Source organism: Triplophysa dalaica, chromosome 11 (genome assembly GCF_015846415.1).
Source record: "Triplophysa dalaica isolate WHDGS20190420 chromosome 11, ASM1584641v1, whole genome shotgun sequence".
In the NCBI taxonomy this organism is placed as follows: Eukaryota; Metazoa; Chordata; class Actinopteri; order Cypriniformes; family Nemacheilidae; genus Triplophysa; species Triplophysa dalaica.
The window spans coordinates 16210976-16231026 of NC_079552.1; the positions used below are offsets into that span (position 1 = coordinate 16210976).

At 38.5% G+C, this 20051-nt stretch overlaps 4 protein-coding genes across 4 annotated transcripts; all 4 read left to right on the forward strand.

The window, feature by feature from the left end:
* Nucleotides 1-3529: 3529 nt before the first annotated feature.
* si:dkey-33c12.4 (uncharacterized protein LOC560112 homolog) lies at nt 3530-8839 on the forward strand. The gene is given in 18 exon segments (XM_056761065.1): nt 3530-3700; nt 4091-4134; nt 4267-4345; nt 5034-5185; nt 5274-5357; nt 5441-5509; nt 5646-5822; nt 5926-6112; nt 6200-6250; nt 6339-6429; nt 6527-6668; nt 6763-6867; nt 6974-7064; nt 7265-7412; nt 7506-7580; nt 7686-7788; nt 7887-7981; nt 8108-8839. Coding segments are annotated over 18 exon segments (1845 nt in total). The 5' UTR covers nt 3530-3672; the 3' UTR covers nt 8232-8839.
* A 241-nt stretch (nt 8840-9080) lies between these two features.
* si:dkey-33c12.3 (uncharacterized protein LOC335380 homolog) lies at nt 9081-12078 on the forward strand. Its single transcript, XM_056761063.1, is given in 4 exon segments — nt 9081-9795; nt 9797-10207; nt 10767-10891; nt 10984-12078. Coding segments are annotated over 4 exon segments (1158 nt in total). The 5' UTR covers nt 9081-9234; the 3' UTR covers nt 11045-12078.
* A 919-nt stretch (nt 12079-12997) lies between these two features.
* mrps26 (mitochondrial ribosomal protein S26) lies at nt 12998-14437 on the forward strand. Its single transcript, XM_056761064.1, has 4 exons — nt 12998-13344; nt 13604-13750; nt 13845-13968; nt 14218-14437. Exons 1-4 carry the CDS (start codon nt 13124-13126, stop codon nt 14347-14349), a joined length of 624 nt encoding a protein of 207 aa, XP_056617042.1. The 5' UTR covers nt 12998-13123; the 3' UTR covers nt 14350-14437.
* Nucleotides 14438-16349: 1912 nt separating this feature from the next.
* Nucleotides 16350-19929, forward strand: LOC130431847 (serine protease HTRA2, mitochondrial-like). The gene is made up of 8 exons (XM_056761059.1): nt 16350-17010; nt 17749-17953; nt 18051-18245; nt 18377-18409; nt 18642-18750; nt 18839-18908; nt 19036-19131; nt 19231-19929. The coding sequence occupies exons 1-8, from the start codon at nt 16547-16549 to the stop codon at nt 19394-19396; spliced, it is 1338 nt and encodes a 445-aa protein (XP_056617037.1). The 5' UTR covers nt 16350-16546; the 3' UTR covers nt 19397-19929.
* Nucleotides 19930-20051: the final 122 nt, after the last annotated feature.

Here is a 20051-nt window from a genome sequence, read left to right on the forward strand (position 1 = left end):
AAGAAATTGGTAAATCTGATAAAAGATAGACAAATGAATCCAAATGAAATTAATAGTTAAAAAATATAAATGATGTATCAAAAATAAAAAGAAATAAGGCCCCAAACATGCAGTGCACAAATACTTTACACAAACAGCAGGGTGGTATAAACTGTCTTGAACATGTATGTCAGGCTCTGTAAAATATTACTGAATTGTTAACCAGAACGCTATATGCTTTAAGAAATCGAGTCTTAACATTGCTGAAAAGTACATTAATACAGGAGAATTTAGAATAATAAAACACATCTCTGCTTTTCTTAGTTTTAAGTAGCCAAAGCTTAGGTAAAGCACTACATGTATATTGTCTTTTATATGCATTGTCTTCGAATTTTTATATTTAATCAGTTATTTCAAGCAATAAGAATAATGACAAACTGCAGACAGTAAAATGTTATCAACATCAACAAAAGCCATCTTTAAACTGCAGCAGCATAACTGTTTAATTCTCCTCAAATGTGCCATATTTACACACATATTACATAATGTAAGAATACATTAATTTAATTGTAATTTAAAGTGCAAGTTATACATTAAAGATAAATTATAAAAAAGTGAAAAACAGACTGATCTCATCCCAATTGATTCCCATAGTAGCCTATTTTTTTCACTATATGTCAGCATATCAACAACTGGATAGACAAATAGAAACAGAAATTAAGCAAAAGTATCCAGACTCTGTTTTAATCATCCTATGAGATTTTAAGAGGAGATTGCCCATGCAGGGGCCCACGACCTCTAAAGGGCCCAGGGCGGTGACGCCAATCAACGTGCACTGAGCCGGTCACGTGACGGCAACCGCCGCTACAAAACACAACTCAAAGCAAATCTCAAAATTGCCAAAATACAAACAGCACATTACATGTCCCACCAGAGACAGGATTATATTGGATCACTGTTACACCACTATTAAGGATGCAAATCATTCAGTCCCACGAGCTTTTGAGTCTAGTTCATCTCATACCAACCTACAGGCAGAAACTGAAAACAGCTGAACATGTAATAAGGACTGTTAAAAGATAGACTTATGAAGCAGAGCAGGATTTACAAGCCTCTTTCGACTGATTGGAGTGTTTTTGAAGCTGCAGCCAATGATCTGGATGAGATCACAGAGACTGTGACTTCATATATCAGTTGTTTTGAGGACGTGTGCATTCCTTTAAATAATAATAAACCATGGTTAACTGGGAAACTCAAACAGCTTTGTCACACCAAAGATGATGCTTACAAAAGTGGGGATAAAATATTGTACTACCAGGCCAGGAACAGACTAACAAAGGATGTGAGAGTGGATACAACAGAGTACTCTGAAAAGCTGAAAAAACTGGCTTCGGCCACGGGCCCAACGACCTGGTGTCAGTATGGACTGGTCTGAGAAACATCACCAAGTACAAGGCACAACCCCCACAGTCTGTGGAGAATCAACAACTGACTGACAATCTGATTGTGTTTTACTGCTGATCTGAAAAGATCAACTCACACTTTTCACCGCTTTGATCTGCACTTCACACATTCACCCCCCCCCCCCCGTGCAACCCCCCCCTTCTGCCTCCCCCACCATTCTTCCTGCACTTGTGTGTAGGATGTGAACTGGGTCTTCAAGAAGCACAAGACTAAGAAAGCTCCAGGCCCAGACGGTGTTTCACATGCCTGTTTAAAAGTCTGCGCTGAACAACTGGCCCCCAACTTCACCCAGATCTTCAACAGATCTCTGAAGTTCCCCACTGCTTAAAACGACACGTTATAATTACCTGATCCTAAAATCCAAAATCACTGGACTTGACGACTAAGACCTGTCGCTCTCACGTCTGTGGTTAAGAAGTCGTTTGAGAGACTGGTCCTCATCATGGACTCTTGCTGGATCCTCTTCAGGTTGCCTACAGAGCAAACAGGTCTGTTGATGATGCAGTCACCATGAGGGTGCATTATGTTCTGCAAAATCTTGATAGACCTGGGAATCACGCAAGGATCTTATTTGTGGACTTCAGTTCGACCTTTAATACCGTCATGCCTGACCTTCTCTCAGCCTAAACACTTACACAGCCTAAAAACGTCCATCAGATGGCACTATGCACATTGTATCTGGAAACTGTACATTGATAGAAACAATACAATAAACCAGTAAATAATACATCTGCAAATTAATTTAAACAACCATGTGTTTTTTACATTTTATCGCTTTTATCTATGTTTGCACTATGTTTTCACCATGTGTACATTTTCTTCTGCACCAAGCTCCTGTCACCAAGGCAAATTCCTTGTGTGTTTAAACAATGGCTACTTTGTAATAAAGCTCCTTCTGATTCTGATTCTAAATGGGGGATGAGATCTGTTTGGTCACTAACATTCTTCCACATAGGCCTACATTCCTTTGTGTTTAGCAAAACAATGATATTTATATAGGTTTGGAACAATCTGAGGGTCAGTTAATGATGACAGAATTTTTATTTTTGAGTGAACTGTCCATTTAAGACTGATGCTGATGTCTTTTAGTCAGAAGAGCATATGGTCACCTCATAAATATAAAAAACAGGCACTGTAAGATTTTATCTACAAAAAAAACATTATTTTGGTATTGTAATTATGATCATAAAGTAAAATCGTTTTGCACCTCATAGTTATTCTCTTACAGGATAGTCAGGCAAAATGTTTGGGAGTGATAATATTGCAGTTTCTACGAAACTCTTCTAGGCTGGTGACTCATCTAAACTTCTTATTGGTAATTACGTCCATGATTGCTTGTGATGCTCAGCAATCTTTGATGCACCGTGATCATACATGAACGCAATGCTGTAACGGACAGGTTTTTTTCATCTTCACATTTCATTTTGCCTCGTCCATTAATCCCTTATTTTCTCAGCGTGAGACATACAAGGTGTGGCGTGTGAACAAGCCGAAATCTGTGTGTCTCACGGTGAATGTGTGAGACTTGACAGCCCTGCACATACAGAACATACCTAACAATGAGTGTAAATCTCTGCCCACACAGACATTGTAAGACATGTCTGAAAGAAAAAAAGAGCAATCTCGTAAGTAATGCGTTATTATAGTCAAAACATTGCCTTCATCTGCAATCAACAAACATGCAGGAAGGGAACCTATATATATTTGTATATGATATATGAAAACAAGTATACAAAAAAATAATTGTATATGGTATGGCTGTCCTCCAATATCACACGTTACTTTTAGACAACGCTTGCCTTCCATAGCCTACAAAGAACTGTTTAAGACTAGTCCCAAACTTCTTCAAGTTTTTTTTTGTGATTAGCTCTTACAAAGACATAAATATCTCATGGTTCGTACGAAACTTTATTCATATATTTATCATGCCATAATAATATATAAAAAATAGTATTTAAGTTCTTATGCTATGTACTTAGAGTAAATTACAAATCTACAATTTAAAAAAAGTTGTTCAACCTAATTTGCCTCTTTTTTAATCACGTGGTCAATGCGCAGCCATCTAAAAGCGACAGCGCATGCGCGTGGGCACGGTTCGTGGCGTGTGTGCAAAGGTGGAGAGGCGTCTTGTGAAAACGCAGCGATTGGAAGGAATGTTAAATAATTTAGAAATTACTTAATTTACTTACATATTTTATAACTATCACATCCAATAATATATTCGTTATAATGTCTAGGAAAAACAAATTTGGACCCGGTAAGTATCGCATGCTCACTGATACTACAACATTCATCTCGTTTCGTGACGTGACGTCTTTTAAAACTTTACTAACTGAGCGCGTGTATCTTCAAACGCAGTGCTACATACATGTTGTTTAACAGTTTATGCTTTTTATACATGTACAGTTGTACATTGAAGCTCAGAACTAATCGCCATTTTTAGTTTTTCTTGTTGTTTTATATATATTTATATATCTTTGGTTTGTCCTTACGAAGTTTACCTGTAACGTTATATTTAAGAGGGCAACAAGTTACGCTGTACGATCACGTGCTCTATTGTTCAACCACACTGTTTTTATTTTTTCGTGCGTCCGTGTAAGGCCTGTTGAAACTTTTAAAAGCACCTTTTCTCTGTTTACTCTCATAGAATACTTCCGCATGCGTGATGATGCGTGTCTGATGCGCACTCACGTAAGTTTGCTTTTGTCCATGAGTCATTATATTACCATCGTCCGCCATTATAATATTCTCTTTTGTTTTTCATCTTTGGTGCTATGTTCTAACCCATATCTATATTGTGTGGCCTGTATGATCTGTTTTTAGGAGGCTATGGTAGATTTTATCACCAATAGACCTCCACGCCCCAGCATCTTAGATGCTCTAAGTCTTGGTTATGAATTTGGTAAGACATTTCCTTGACTTCCTCACACATGAACTGATTTTATATTTTTACACATGTGCTGTAAAGATGACATTAATTACAACTTGCAGATTTCCATTTGACCATCAAAATCATTATACTGCTCCATATTCTGCATTTTCTAGTGGTTCATACATAGTTTACTTACCCCTCAGGTTGTTCCAAACCTGTACTAATGTATTTTGTTCTGCTGAACCCATAAAGGTAATTGTAAGAATGTCAGTCACCAAACAGATGTCATCCCCCATTAACTGCCATAGAGGGAAAATAAATGCTATTGCAGTAAATTGGGGATGAGATCTGTTGATTACTGACATTCTTTCAGATATCTTTCATTGTGTTTAGCAAAACAATGTATACAGGTTTGGAACAACCTAAAAGTGAATAAATGATAATAGAATTTTAATTTTTGGTTGACCTACCCCTTTAAAGACCAGATGGCAGTGCCGTATACATTTGATAAAAAAAAATCTGGGTTGTTATCTTCATTTTCAAACATTGTCTTCTTGAATACGAGATGATCAAATCAAGTATTTTCTTGGAAAATAAATTCAGTGGTTTGCACAAATGTCCCCATTGTAATTGTAAAATAATATCTTTCTTTATACTTGTATAATAATATTTCGTTCATTAAATTCCATTTAATAAATGTTAAGATTTGTGTTTCTAGCGCCTTATGAGCCGTCATCAGATGATGATGATGATGATTATGAATATGACGACGGGCAATATTGCATCCCTGAAAACCACAGTTACTGTGGCTTTTCTAGCAACTTCCTTGAACGAGGCCTGCCAAAACCATCTAGACGCATAACTCCTGAGGTTTGCTTTAAACACTTGTTCACTCAGTCCATCTGCGGACTCCATGTGGTATTATTTGATAACCAAAGTTTGTGCGTTTTTTTTTCAGGAAGCAGCAAAAACCGCTAAAGAACTTGTGGATGAGGAAGAGAAGCTTAAAAGAAAAGCAGAGAAGAAAAAGCAGAAAAAAATGGTGAGGGCATGTAAAGAAAAAATGTTTGATCTGTTTTGGATAAGCTTATGTGTTTTAAATAATAACTTTCTGAAATATTGCAGAGACAGAGGGAAAGACGGCGTCTGGAAAAATTAGAGAAGGAAAATGAAGATAAAGGAAAAAATAAACAGGTTAGATGTGTTGTTTTCATCTACAGCAATTATTTGCCAAAATGAGGCTGTTGATATGCAAGAATACACAGACTTCCATTTTATCTGTACATGCAGACTGTAGTCTAAATATATTTAGTTTCTTTCTTTGTTTAAGGTACATGTTGACGCTGGATCAGTACAACCTAAACCTACAGATAAAGATAAAAATATAATTAAAAACAATAATTATTCATCTGTACCTCCTGACCCTCACCATACCACAACACCTGTGCAGAGCAGTGGTGACGAAGGGGATGACGACGACGATGATGAGTCAACGGTTGACCAAGAGGTTGTCTTGTAGTTAAATCTTTAGACTTCTTACTCAATGTTCCTTGTTTTTTTACAAGTAATTTGCTTATACATTGCTGATGATGCTGTTTTGTCTGTCTTAGGAGCTTGACATGAGTAGCTGCTTTGTATCAAATGCTGCAGCCATTGCCAAGCGTAAACTGGAACAAAAGCCTAAACCTGAAAAGAGAGCTGGTCCACCAAACTCCAATAAACAGCGTGGGTCAGACCAGAAGAGTGAAAGAACAATGAACCTAGAAAACCAGGTTGGAACAGAGAACGGATGATAAAGTTTATTTTTTTCTTGATTTGTTTTACATTATCTTATAATTGCATTCTGTGATTTTGCAGACCGATAACAAAAGAAGGCGGAGTCAGATGATACAGTGGATGCAAATGATTTCATTACAAAAAGCGTGGAGTTTGCAGGTTTGTTAATGGTGGTTGGAGGTTTTGTCTTGTAATGGTTTAGGAGGCTGTTTAGTTGATGCATTTGTTCATAATTTATCTTTTTTAGTTATTGGTAACCAGTATGCAGCTGCAGGAAACTTACAGATGGCTGTGAAATATTTTACAGACGCTATAAAACACAACCCTAAAGAGTATAAGTAAGAGTCTTTTTTCAGCAATTGTAGTTATGGAACACTTTCTTAAGTGATAAATCAGGCAGAGCGAGTATGTAAATGTGGTACATTTCTGTCGTAGGTTATTTGGGAATCGCTCTTTTTGCTATGAAAAGTTGCTGCAGTATGAGAGGGCTTTAACAGATGCTGAAATTACTCTTTCGATGAATCCCAAATGGATTAAAGGACTTTACAGAAAAGGCAAAGCACTGGTTGGCTTAAAGGTATCATTATCAAATTATTGTCTGCCAGTTTTATCAGTAATTCTTTAACAAAATATTTAATCTTAATACACAATCATGTTTTTTAATCTGTCAGCGATATTATGATGCCAGACTGACATATAGTGAAATATTAAAACTGGACCGCTCCTGCAAAGATGCAGCTGAGGAGCTGATGACGGTGCAGATCATGCAGCTTATGGTGAGTGGATGAAACTACTAACTAGTGTACCACATTCTGTATTCATTTGGTTAGCAGTTGTCTCAGATTTGTTGTCCATCAAAGGTAAAATGCTGTTTTTCATCAGGAAATGGGATTTACTAAAGAGCAGAGTTCCAATGCCCTTATTATTAATGGAACTGTGGAAAAGGCCTTAGAAAGTCTGTCTGGCCTATCTGGTATGATATTTATTCATTCTTTTTTAGATTCTTGTTTTTAAATGTGCTACTGTATTTTAACTGTTCGTCTGCTTCATGTGAAATAATGAACAATTTTAAGTTTTGCAAGTTTGTTTATGAATACGTTTATTTAGTTCAATGAGTAAATGGGACAGTTGTCAGAGTAAATCATTTAGATTCTTGTATTTTTTTTTGTCCAGGTGTCATTCCTGGCCCTTTGGCTAGAGAAAGTGAATTTATGCCTGTACAGAGAAACCCACGAGCTCAAGTTAAAGTTCCACTTGGACCTCTTCCCCAAAATCAGCATAGACTCAATTCACCTGTCCCTGCAGGACCTAATCAGCCACCGTAAGACACACCAGTACACATGCAGACAATTATGATATATGATCTTGCCTAAAAACTGTATGAATTCTGAGATGTGACTTTTTTTTTAAACAGAGAACTGTTCCCTGTCTGGGTCGGTGATCTTGTGCCTTCTGTGACAGGAGATAAGCTTTATCAGTTATTTAGATCGTAAGCGAACTCCTTTGTTTTGCACATGGTAAACATCTTAACCCAATAGATTCCCCAATGGCGCAGTAGAGTTAATTAAAGGATATATTCAATATGTTTCAACAGTGCCGGGCCAGTCCAAAGTGTGCGAGTGTTGCCTGGCAGTCGCTGTGCATTTGTTAACTATATCAGAAAGGAGGACTGTGAGAAAGCCATAAAAAATTTACATGTAAGTGTGTGTTTGTTTGTTTTTGTGTTGAAGTTGTTCGGTGTGTGAATGACAATTTCGCTTTTAATTTATACCTATTCATTTTCTGTGGATTACAGGGTTATCCAATTGATGGAACTATTCTAGCGGTGCGTTATCCAGATAGGATTCATACACGTCTTGGAGTGTCTAGAGATGCATCTACAGAGCCCTGGTTAGTAAACTAAAAAAGTTTAAACTTGAATGTAGCAGTGAAAAGCTATACAGCAACATTATAATGATGATGTAGTGTATTTATGTTGTTAGTAATTTAAGATTGTTTTATTTTCTTTCATGTCAGCAAACAATCTGATGAATGTTTTTTTTGGAGGACAACTGGCTGCATTAAGAGTGAACGCTGCACCTATCGGCATATACCAGAAAACAAGGGCATTGATCAACATAAAGGAAGATCACATCAATAGAGGGATTTGTCTGAGTAGAAAATGACTATTTACATATTGGTCAAATTTAGAATAGGCAGATTATCTGATTTTGATGTATCCTTATGATAAGTTCAAAAACCAGGAAATACAGTTTTGAGTTTGTTAAACAGTGTGGTAAATCAGTATGATGGATGCGATTATTGTCCCACAGAATCCTATACATTCCCTAAATCTGAATGTGAAGGTTTTAAATATTTTGCAAGTCTCATTTGAAGCGTTAAGATTCATTTAAGGCTGTCAATTTTAGTTATTGGAGTTATTGAAGAATCGCTTGCCCATCTTTTATTGTTCATAATTGAAAGAAATTTCTAGGCACTGCGATGGTTGTATTATTGACTCTGCCTAAGGGTTAAAACTAAAAGTATTGTTAGACTCTAAGAGGTATTATTTAGGCCTTACAACGGAATTGCAATGTGTATATGCAGGTCTTATCCTAGGATTGTTAGAAACAATACAAAAGTTATCAAAACCCCCGATGCATTTGTGATAAATGTAATCTGCCATGGACAATGTTGTACTATCATGCTAAGTGGATATCAGTACAAAATGACCAGCACATTTGCTTATTAAACTGTTTTAAAAACGTTTTTGTTCAACTTTTTTATTTTATGATAAATCCATGGTGGCTATTCCCTAGTATTTATTGAAATTTAGTAATCGAAGAACATACAGAGTCTCCTTAGTATAAATATATTTTTCTGCTCTTCCTCCTCTGATATGCACCTCCCACCAAGAGAGAAACGCAAAACCAATCATCAGCACCATGATACTGTCGAGTACGTTCATTGGCTGAGAACGCAGAGGCTGTGTGTATGTGTGTGTGTCCTGTATTAAAGCAGGCTGCTCTGCAGCATTTCTGAACTGGTGCAGTGCCGGTTCATCTCCACTAATGGTGTGCAGAACAAGGGGGACTTAGAGAACAACTTGAACCAACAAATCAACATTAACATAATTTAAAAACTAAACAAAAAAATCCTACATCATGAGCTTTGAACCTTTCATCTCTTCCACACTCTCCCGACGATGGGATGACTCCCCCAACACCTACCGGCTTTCCCGGGGACCCCTCTCTTCTTCCAGGTTGTTGGGGCACTCGCAGCCTTTTCACCGCTGGGAGAAGACTGACCTAAATCATGTCAGTGTAGTGAATGCCGAGCTGCTGGATCTTCGAGGCCAAGAAAGAGAGCAGCTGGTAGGTCTGAACAACCGCTTTGCATCCTACATTGAGAAGGTGCGACATCTCGAGCACCAAAACCGGGCGCTGCTGCTGCAGCTCGAGGCCCTACGGCGCAGGCAAAGTAAACCGTCCCGCATGCAGCAGCTTTATGTCCAAGAGGTGCGGGGCCTCAGGGAGCAGCTGCACCAGGCCGTCCAGAATAAAGCGTGCATGGAAGCGCAGAGGGAGCAGGTACGGGAGATGCATGCACAGCTGCACCAGCGATGGGAGGAAGAGGCGCAGCGGCGTAGTCAGGCAGAGGAAGACCTGCAGACGTTGAAGGAGGAAGCGGGGAGGATAGTGCTGGACAGCTGTGATGCAGAGGCCGAGCGTGGTCTCCCTGGTGCAGGAGCTGATGTTCCTGAAACAGGTGTTTGCAGAGGAGCAGGAGGGCTTGAGGGTCCAGCTACAGGTCGCCAGCCTCAGCGTGGAGCTGGACACAAGTAGACCAGACCTGTCAGCTGCTCTGAGAGAGATCCGAGCACAGTACGAGAACATGGCCGGACACAACATGCAGGCGGCCGAGGCCTGGTACAAGGGCAAGGTGGCCAGCGTGGTGGAGCTGACAGATAAGCAGGAGGAGGCTGTGCGCTTGGTGCGTGAGGAGACAGCAGAGTACAGACGGCTGCTGCAGTCTCGCTCAGCTGAGGTCGAAGCACTGAGGAACGTCATCGATTCGCTGAACTCACAACTGGGTGAACTAGAGGAGACGCAGGGCAGTGAAGTTACGAAGTACCAGGTATAATTCAGATCAACACTGTGCATCACCAGTATTTGTCACGAAGATAATTACACTGTTACCATGGAAACGGAGCATCACATACAACCTGATCAATGTCTTTGTAAAGAAACATTTATTCTCAAGCCAATTTACAATGCTAGATATGCGTTATAAACAAAAAAGGACAAAATAATGCCAAAGAAATACTTGGTATTGTAAAATGCATGCAAGTCTCAACTAAATCGATTTGTGTTGTCAAATATAAGTTTGCTCATAAATTACTGTACTGCTGGCCTATACCCCTATATCTTGCTTTAATTGCAAAGTAAAAGTGACATAAAAAATGCATTCACCAATGAATCTTACACAATCTGTGAAATGTCATTGATGCTGACTCGCTCTGTCTTTAGTGCTGTGTCATGACTGCTTGTTTTTATTGGAGACAATGAGTACCCACCATTAGAACTGATAGCAAAAAAATTGTTAATCTGCTCAATATCCTGTTTGGTACTTTACATGTCTTTGATTAAATACAGTGTGTACAAATCGTTCTGTTTGTTTTATTGTGAACTTGTAGGGGAAGATCAGTGATCTGGAGAGGGATATTTCTGATGCCAAAGAGGAAATGTCACGCTATTTGAGGGAGTATCAAGATCTGCTTAACGTGAAGATGGCATTGGATGTTGAGATTGCTGCTTACAGGTAATTTGTCTACATTGTTTATTTTTAATCACTGAATACTCTTTCGAAGTTGCATATATTTTTTGTATTTACATGTACTTTGGATTCAACAGGAAACTCCTGGAGGGAGAAGAACTTCGATTTACATATTCCACCATCCCAGCCCTTGCTTAAAACCCCAGAGAAACCCTGTGATCTCTAACATCACACACAATCCTCCCATTTCTGATCATTACATCTACAATCCTAAAGTACTAATGTTTACTCATCTCACATAAATCTATTTTTCCAAAATCATCCTACTAACCCTAAACCACCACAGCACCAAACTCTATGTGCCAAATCCACAGCCCTATACATTTTCCCTCAACCCTCATTCTTTAAATCTCTAAAAGGTAACATGAAATCGCTTTAAAGACAAACGCGCCCTTGTGTCACACAAGAGGTCCACTGGAAGAGGTCCCCCTTCTTCTATACACTCTAGAGTTCAAACATGGAGACATTACTGAAGGAAGCACTCACTCAACTAGAGCTCAGTGTCATGTCTGCAGATTCTCATGGTTCAGTAGATTGTGCTGCAAATAATTCCATGCCAAATTGTTTGTCTGAATTCCGTCAGCCATTAAGCGTATAATTAGCTGGAGATCCCCTGTGTGCAGACTTTTAACCAATTGTTTGTGGAGGTGGATTGTTCAATCTAATCTTGCTTTGGGTGCTCGGCAGTAAATTTCTTAACTGGGCTTAAGGCCAAGAATCGGCCAACATGATACTGTCCATCTGACCATCTGTAGTTCTTCAACTTGTCAACGAAAAGTGCAACAGTCGTTCGTTTATAGAATGTTTTATTGATTTAAATTTAACGAAGATGTACTTTATTTGCTCTGTGTCTGTTTCTGGTTCGTATGTTCAAATCGTATGTTTAATTGGAGAGTGATTTATTTTGGCATAGTTTTACAATTCTGTGTGATAAAAGCAGGAATGTAATTTTGAAGTAGAAGAACAACTACAACTAGTGTTTATAGTGATTTGTGGTAAAAATGTCATGTTCTCATTTAAATATGTTACGTTTTCTGTTTAAGTGTCCTAGAATTTTGAGTCATTCTGAAAGTAAACAAGAAACCGAGTCTGTCCATCACGGCAGTCTCTGAATTTATTGGTGCTGTGTGCACCTAAATACATGCTAAATAAATAAATATAACTTTAACTCTATTCAGCATGTCTCAGTGTGTGTGATCCTTTGAGTGAGATATATAGTTTAAAAGTCTAAAATTGCAACAAAGTATAGAAGTTTCAGAAAAAAATTACCATGGTTGTAACTTGTATTTTAGCAAAAGTGTAGGCTTAAAGATGGACTCACTCAAGTGCTTTGAAATCTGCAGTTTTGTCTGGTGCTTTATGTAGCAAACTTTCTCTAAAATAGCAAGTGATTAGACATAATAAATAGTTTGTGCTGTTTTAAATTAACCAAAAGCAGGGGTGTAGATTTTCTAGATTCTAAACAGCTTTTGATTGGTCAGATTTTTTTTTACTAAGCTGAAGTTGGGGTCAGTTGTGGTCCAGTGGTTAGAGAGTTGTATTTCCAGCGTAGCCAGAAGGTCGCTGGTTCAATTCTCAGTGCCACCAGGAAATGACTGAAGTACCCTTGAGCAAGGCACCTTAGGCCTACCCCTGTTTGCTCTGCAGTGATAGCTGCCCACTTCACCCTCCTTGTAAGTCGCTTTTGATAAAAGGGTCTGCCAAATGAATAAATGTAAATGTAAGTGCAGAAAGATGCCACAAAAATTTGATTTTGGCTCAAGTTGTTTATGCTCGTATATTTTCAATGTTTCGTATCGCACTACTATAATCATGTCCTTAAGGTTTACATAATACTAATAGGCCTAAGCAAAAATCCTGTTTACTGTATTAAAACCTTAGTTAGTGGTTACCATGGTTTAACTAAAGTAACCGTGTTATTTTTCATTTGTAGTAAAGTCATGGTTCATTTCCGTGAGAAACATCTATTTTCAGTAACTATTTTCTGAATATTCATATCATCTGCAATCCGCAGTTACACTTCATCACGGTGGGTGGCAGTAGAGAGCATTCAATGCGTTCAATTCATCCCACGAGTAAAAGAAACATCTTCCGTGGTGAAAGTTCAAGAACATGGCGACCTAATGCTCAGTGTTAAATAGTCATACTTTTATCTGTTACTTCTATTAATATCGTCTCAGAATAGACGTTAACTGATTATTAAACGCAGGCTGTATCATGCTGCGGGCTATTTCAAGGAGTCACACTCCTGTCATCCGTCTTCTCGCTCCTCAAAGCGAAGTTCTGATTCAAACCGTTCGAGGTAGAAAATCTCGCACAGACCCGAAAGCAAAATCAAAAATCGGACGGATTAAGACTCCCCCTCCCGTGGACCCAGTGGAAATGGTTGTACTGAAGGAGCGTTTCACAGAGTACAATCTGATCATGAGAGCCCTGCGGTAAACGTGCATGACATCAAAACTCGATTTATTACAATGTTACAAATGTTATGGAGGCTTTTAAGTATACTTTGACATAAATGCTTAATGATTTAAGTATAAAAGACGATCACAGGTTGTGGTGTCTGTCGAGTACATACAGATGTTTTTCGATCAAGGTCATGAAAGCTCTGTGTTTATCAATGCATACTTTTACAAAGTCAGTACATTCAAAATGTGCTGCACATTTACACTTCAGCGTGTGTGTGTGTGTGTGCAGATTGGAGTTCAAAGAGGAGATGTTGAGGAAGAGATTTGAAGAAGAGGTTGGGTCTTTAGCTGAAGAGCGAGCCAAACAGGAGGCTGAAGAGCATCGCTCACTCATGGCCTGGAATGATGCTGAGAACCTTAGACTGAGAAAAATACGGTGAGTTATGTAGATCTGCTATGAAATGTAAATGTGAGAATACTCTTTACTGTTGTTTGAATTTAATGTGAATGTGCACCGTTTGTTTTTTTAGAGAGCAGCGAACGCAGAAGGAGACTGAGGCTAAAGAACAGAGACAGAGAGAAGCAGCTGTCTTACGTCAACAAGAGCTAGATAACTACATTAAAGAGAAAGAGAGAGAAATTTTACAACTACAGGTGATTTTATCAGTTTCTGCACTTTACCTCTGCAATGATAACATGCAAGGGAAATGCTGCTGTTGTCGTTTTTTTAGTTATTTGATAATATTTATGCACATTTGAGATATGTGCATATTATTTTTTGGGGGAAATATTAGTATTTTGTTTAATTTAAACATTTAATCATTTGATAATTGCAGTTTTTTGGAGTTATGTTTTTTTCTCTTTGACTCTGATATCATCATCATCATTTATTTTTAATTGCAGGAAGAGGCAAAGAACTTCATCACATTGGACAATCTAGATCAGCGGATTGAAGAGGCTCTAGACAACCCGAAAACCTACAATTTTGCTATTGATAAAGAAGGACGTGTTGTCAAACGAACTGCTTTTCAGTGATGGAAACAAAATCCCTATGTACATAAAATGTTTACCGTCGTGGTTAAAAATGTTTCTGGTGAAAAAAGTAAAAAAAATCCAAAAATTGGTATGTGCATTGTGTTTTAATCCTCTGCAGGTATTATGCAAAAATCTGTACTTGTACATTTGAAAGAAAGCTTATATCTTCGATCTCTTGGAATAATGTTGACCAAGTTTGGTAACAATTCCATGAACTCTCATATGAAGTTCAAATCCACATTAAATTCAAAATGGTTAAGGTCGTGTTTAAAAGGGCTAATGATCATTGTACTTCTGAAAGATGTCAATGTTGATGAGACCAATATAACTACTAAGTTTGGTGACTGTAGGTAAAACCAACACCACCAGTTCAATCTAACTGAGGCACTGCAAAACCCCGGAATCCCGACATCTAGGTTTTGCCCATTTGCCAACGGCTATCATCTATGAGAGCAAGAGTTTATTAAATACACTTCTGCACAAAATCTTAAAACCAGGGGACACATTACGAGTGTTCTTCTTCGCATTTCTAGCAGGTGGATAATAACCAGGTTAGGATCGAAAACAAGAAACCGGAGCAAGAGACAAAAAACAGAGTAGGCAATTTATCGAAGATTTAATTTAAACTCAAACAGGCTGTTCATCAGCTGATCAAAAGACCATAGCCTTAAAAAATCTGCACAACAATATGGCTCTCATGTCATTGTTCTTCAGGCAGATACACCCTAATGACCTCCTGATGGCAAAGGCAGGATTGGCAAGATTGTTGAGCTGCATAAACAAGGGCTCTCGCAACTTCCCATCTCTGCTGAGGATTGATGAAGTAAGACAGTCATTGCAAATTTCTTTAGCACTTTAGAGTTATGGGACAAAAAAGTCAATTGGTAGACCCAAACATTTTTACCTGTACTGAGCCGGAGGATTCGACGGGCTGCCCGTGAATACAGAGATCCTCAACCCAAATTAAGGCCCTTATTGATCCTGACTGCAGCCCAAAAACCGGCAGTCGGCATCTGCGAGAGAAGGCCTTTGAGAACAAAAAAACGTTTTCAAAAGCCACGTCTTCTACACCACAAGCCTGCCCGTTTGGAATATGCAATGGAGCACCAAACATGAAAAAATTGACAGGTAGAAAAAAAATTATTCACTGATGAGAATTTTTTTTCACCTCGACGGTCCTGATGGCTTCCAACGTTACTGGCATGATAAGGAGATCCCACTAGGGATGTCTTCTATGCGGCACAGTGGCTGAGGATCCATCATGATCTGGGGTGCTTTTTCCAGCAATGGGAAAATGGAGCTTTGGTTGGGCAGGACCATCAGGCTGGAGTTTAAATTATGTCCAAGAAATTGCCTAATCTCCGTTTTTAGTCTCTTGCTTCTGTTTCTTGTTTTGGAGTTTTTAAGTGGTACTTACAACCTGCTTAAGATCGACCAGCGAGAAATGTGAATACTTGTAAATTTTAAGATTTTGTTCAGGAGTGTAGGCTATATCACAAATCCTTTCACAATTTTACATCATATCTTTACACCAGAGGTGTCCACTCCTCCGAGAGACACTGTCCTGCAGAGTTTTGCTTTCAGGCTACAAACTCTCATGCAGGTAAAATCGGCTGATCTCATCAGGACAGTGGCACTCCAGGAACAGGTTTAGATTCCCTTGCAGTGTTTGGGTCACTGAAAACAATATAAACATTTTCATACATGTCCATATTTGTACAAAATAAAACCATTGCACTTTTTTTAGGGGGGTAATATTTTTTATTGTGATGAGAAAAATATGATTTTTGTTGTTATTATATTTAACTTATGTGATATGTTTTAATTAAATTCAATTTTCCAATCACGTTATTTTGAGAAAATCTGTATTTTTGATTTTGCAAAATCAATAAATTCAGAGAGGGGAAATCCCAATTTCTGGGAAGACGGGTGAGACATGCCTTCCTATAGGTCATGCCCAAGCATGCGCAGATTGCGCACATGTGTTGGAGTGTATCACTTCCGGGACAGTTATATTCGGCATTCGGTAAGGCACAGAGGTTGGAGCAGTGGCTTGGTTAGTCGTAGGGTCATGAGACTGTGACGATGTTTTTAAACCGTTTATCTCTTCCTGAAGATTTTTTACTTCTGCGAAGCCGTCACTCATAGTGATGTCAAACTACTGCTTTGTTTTGTGCTATAGATCTGATGCAACAACATGGCAACATCACACGTGAATCGCTATTTTATAAAGACAATGACAAGATGTCTTCGGGACAGCAGTCGTCAATCACATATCATGACTGTAAGGACTGTAGGACACTTTTCTAAATCCTATTCGGAAAAGCACAGTGATGGAGATGGACCCGTTAACGGGCAGCAGCTGAGTTTGGTGTCACAGCGGGCTTCAGGAGGCAGCGGTCGCGCCGCTCGTATGGCACTCGCTTTTGGTCTGGGACTCGGATCAGCAACAGCCTTGTATGCTTTAAGAGATGAGGATGATAGAGAAGATGCGCTACAGAGGACAGTGGAAGTCAGACATTTACTGATCGACAGCCTGCTTCCTACTGTCCAGTGTGCCGCCCCTTTCAAACCCGACAGCCCGCGGTGCAAATACAATTTCATTGCGGATGTGGTGGAGAAGTCAACTTCTGCTGTAGTGTACATTGAGATCGTGGGCAGGTGAGTCTGTCAAAATACAGTCCAGGAAACAACAAATATTGTAATAAAACTTAAATCGTATGTCTTTCATGAGAGTAAACCATAGTTTTGTAGCGAGACAACAGTACATTTGAGGATACTATGTATTAACTACGAACATTATAGTTAAACTGACCGAATACATTTCACGGAACAATGACCTATTTGATTTGAGAAAAGCTACTGTCAAACTCGCACTGAAAAAGTCTTTGCTACAAACTGTCACAATAAAAGTCCAGCTAACTTGGACAAATTACGACATGAAAAAACTACTATTATACATTAAGTATACTATTGTTAACTTTGGTAAATTGTAGTACACGTGCTAACAAAAGTAGTTTAACAGTCTTCTAAAATTTTTGTAATATTTGAAGTAAATGGATACATGATTTCTTTAAATAATTTTGCAGTATCCTATAGTTGTCCAAAAGTAATCTAAAACCGTGTTTGGTCTTCAGCCAAGTATTTAAATATGTTCGGCTTTGGGCAAGAATTTTCACTTCATGTCTCTACAGTCTCTGTTGTGCTTAAATATAGCATTTTGTGTAAAGCTGCTTTACCACAATTCAAAATTGTGTTGAATTTAAAGGAGTTGTTCACCTCAAGTCCCCATTGACTTTAGTTGTAAATAATTTGTATTCCTAATGTGGAAAGTCAATTGGTACTTATTCTGAAGTGAGCTACTCCTTTAATTAATTATTTTACACGGTTTCCTGCCAGACACCCTTTCTCCGGCCGTGAGGTGCCCGTATCGAATGGTTCTGGCTTCATCATAAGCAGTGATGGCTTAATAGTGACCAATGCCCATGTGGTTGCCAACAAGCGTGGGGTCCGTGTTAAACTGACCAACGGAGAGACTTACAATGCCATAGTCCAGGATGTAGACCAGGTTGCTGACATTGCAACCATCAAAATCAATGTAAAGGTAAAGTAGGCTTCTTTATTATAGCACAGCCATCCTTACATCCTCACAGATTTTATTTTCCCTCATTTCAGTCTGTATTTTGTCTTCCTTTTCTTAGCATCCTCTACCAACCTTACGTCTTGGCCAGTCGTGTGATGTTCGTCAGGGTGAGTTTGTGGTTGCAATGGGGAACCCCTTTTCTCTAAAAAACACCATCACTTCTGGAATAGTCAGCTCCGTCCAGAGAGGCAGTAAAGAGCTGGGCCTGTCTAACTCCAACATGGACTACATCCAGACTGATGCTGCTATAGATGTAAGGACAGAAAATAACACTGTGCATAGAAAATATTAGTGCAGTTGCATGTGATGTCAATACGTTTGCCTTAAAGGACAGTTTACTACATCATTGTACGTTATAAAATAGGTACTTTCCTCTTTTTTTAGTTTGGAAATTCAGGAGGTCCTCTTATTAACCTGGTAAGTCACTGACATTCACCATGCACTACCTCAGCACACTCCCTGTGCCTTTTGGCTAAAGGATTAAGAAAGTTGTTTTATTTCTTATGTGAGATTTCAGGGTTGAATAGAAATAGTTGAACATTACATCTGACACATCAATGTGACTAGTCATGAGCATAAAGCAAAGCTATTGGTCTGATCCAATTTGTGATATTCAATTGATATGAACTGACTCTATTGTAACCTTTAGGATGGTGAGGTCATCGGCATTAATACTATGAAAGTGACTACTGGGATCTCCTTCGCAATTCCCTCAGATAGAGTTCGTCTCTTCCTTGATCATGCAGGAGAAAAACAGAGTAAGAAAGACGTTGAACAGATTTTTACTGTAATCAGTCACTTTACGGTGTTCACTCACTGTCTTTGAATGGAATGTTTGTATTGTAGAATCCTTGTCTGGAGAATCGGGATCAAAACGGCGCTATATTGGAGTGATGATGTTGACTCTCACCACCAGGTGCTCGTTTATTAATGCTGTTTATCGTTAAATGCACTTGATGAGAGTATTATGTATTTGCTCATGCCATGGGCATTGTTTCCTAACCAAAGTCTTTAACCTGAAATGGTTTATCTTTACTCCTCAGCATAATTGAAGAGTTGAAGATGCGTGACATGAACTTTCCAGATGTAACACATGGAGTTCTCATCCACCGTGTGATTATTGGTTCTCCGGCCAATAGGTAAGCAGCACTAATCTTACTCCACTCAACTATGTTGTGGTTCTGACAAATGGTTGAAATAGGTCCTCCCACAGTTGATGTCATTTCCTGTTTTCACAGGGCTGGAATGAAACCAGGGGATGTTATCATAGAGATAAATGGGTCAAAGGTGAAAACCTCAGAGGAGATCTATAATGCTGTGAGGTCAAGTGAGAGTTTAAACGTGGTGGTCTGCAGAGCTAATGACCTGCTAATGCTGCACATGACCCCTGAATACACAGAGTGACATCAGCATAAAGAAGCTTTACACACTAGACAATAGAAAGACAAATGGATCAGCTGACTTAAAATAGTGTATTTGAAGAAAAGTCAATGAGATTTGATTTGACCATAAATATCAGATGTTTTAAGCAGGTCAAAATGTAGATCAGTGGACTGTTTGTCTAGTCTGTTTTACTAAGCCTTACGTTGACGTAGTGTGGATGAAACCTTCTTTTGAGTGTGCGTTTTGTACACATTTTTGGAAGTGTATGAATGCGTGTGGATCATTGTGAGCCCGTCAGCTTGCTGCATTACACTGGATAAATGTCAGTGTCCAAATATCAGTATTTTTTTGAAAATAAATCTAATAAATACCACAAAAAATATTATCCTTTGTTTGGGAAATAGTTTCATGCAACACCAGTGAGCTTTCATCTCTATTATAAAAGAAGGTGCTCTTAATGCTACAATGCATAGGTTTTGTATTGAATCTTATGAAGTTTGTATTTTAATGCATTAGACGTACAAGTGATTTCGCAATAAAATAATAAAATATTGGTCAATGTTAAAGTTCTAATTAAATAATGCACAATGCTTTACATTCTATGGCTAAATTCACATTCTGATGTGTTTAACGGTTTATGAATAAGAAATCCGAGTAAAACTTCAAAAAAAAGTTG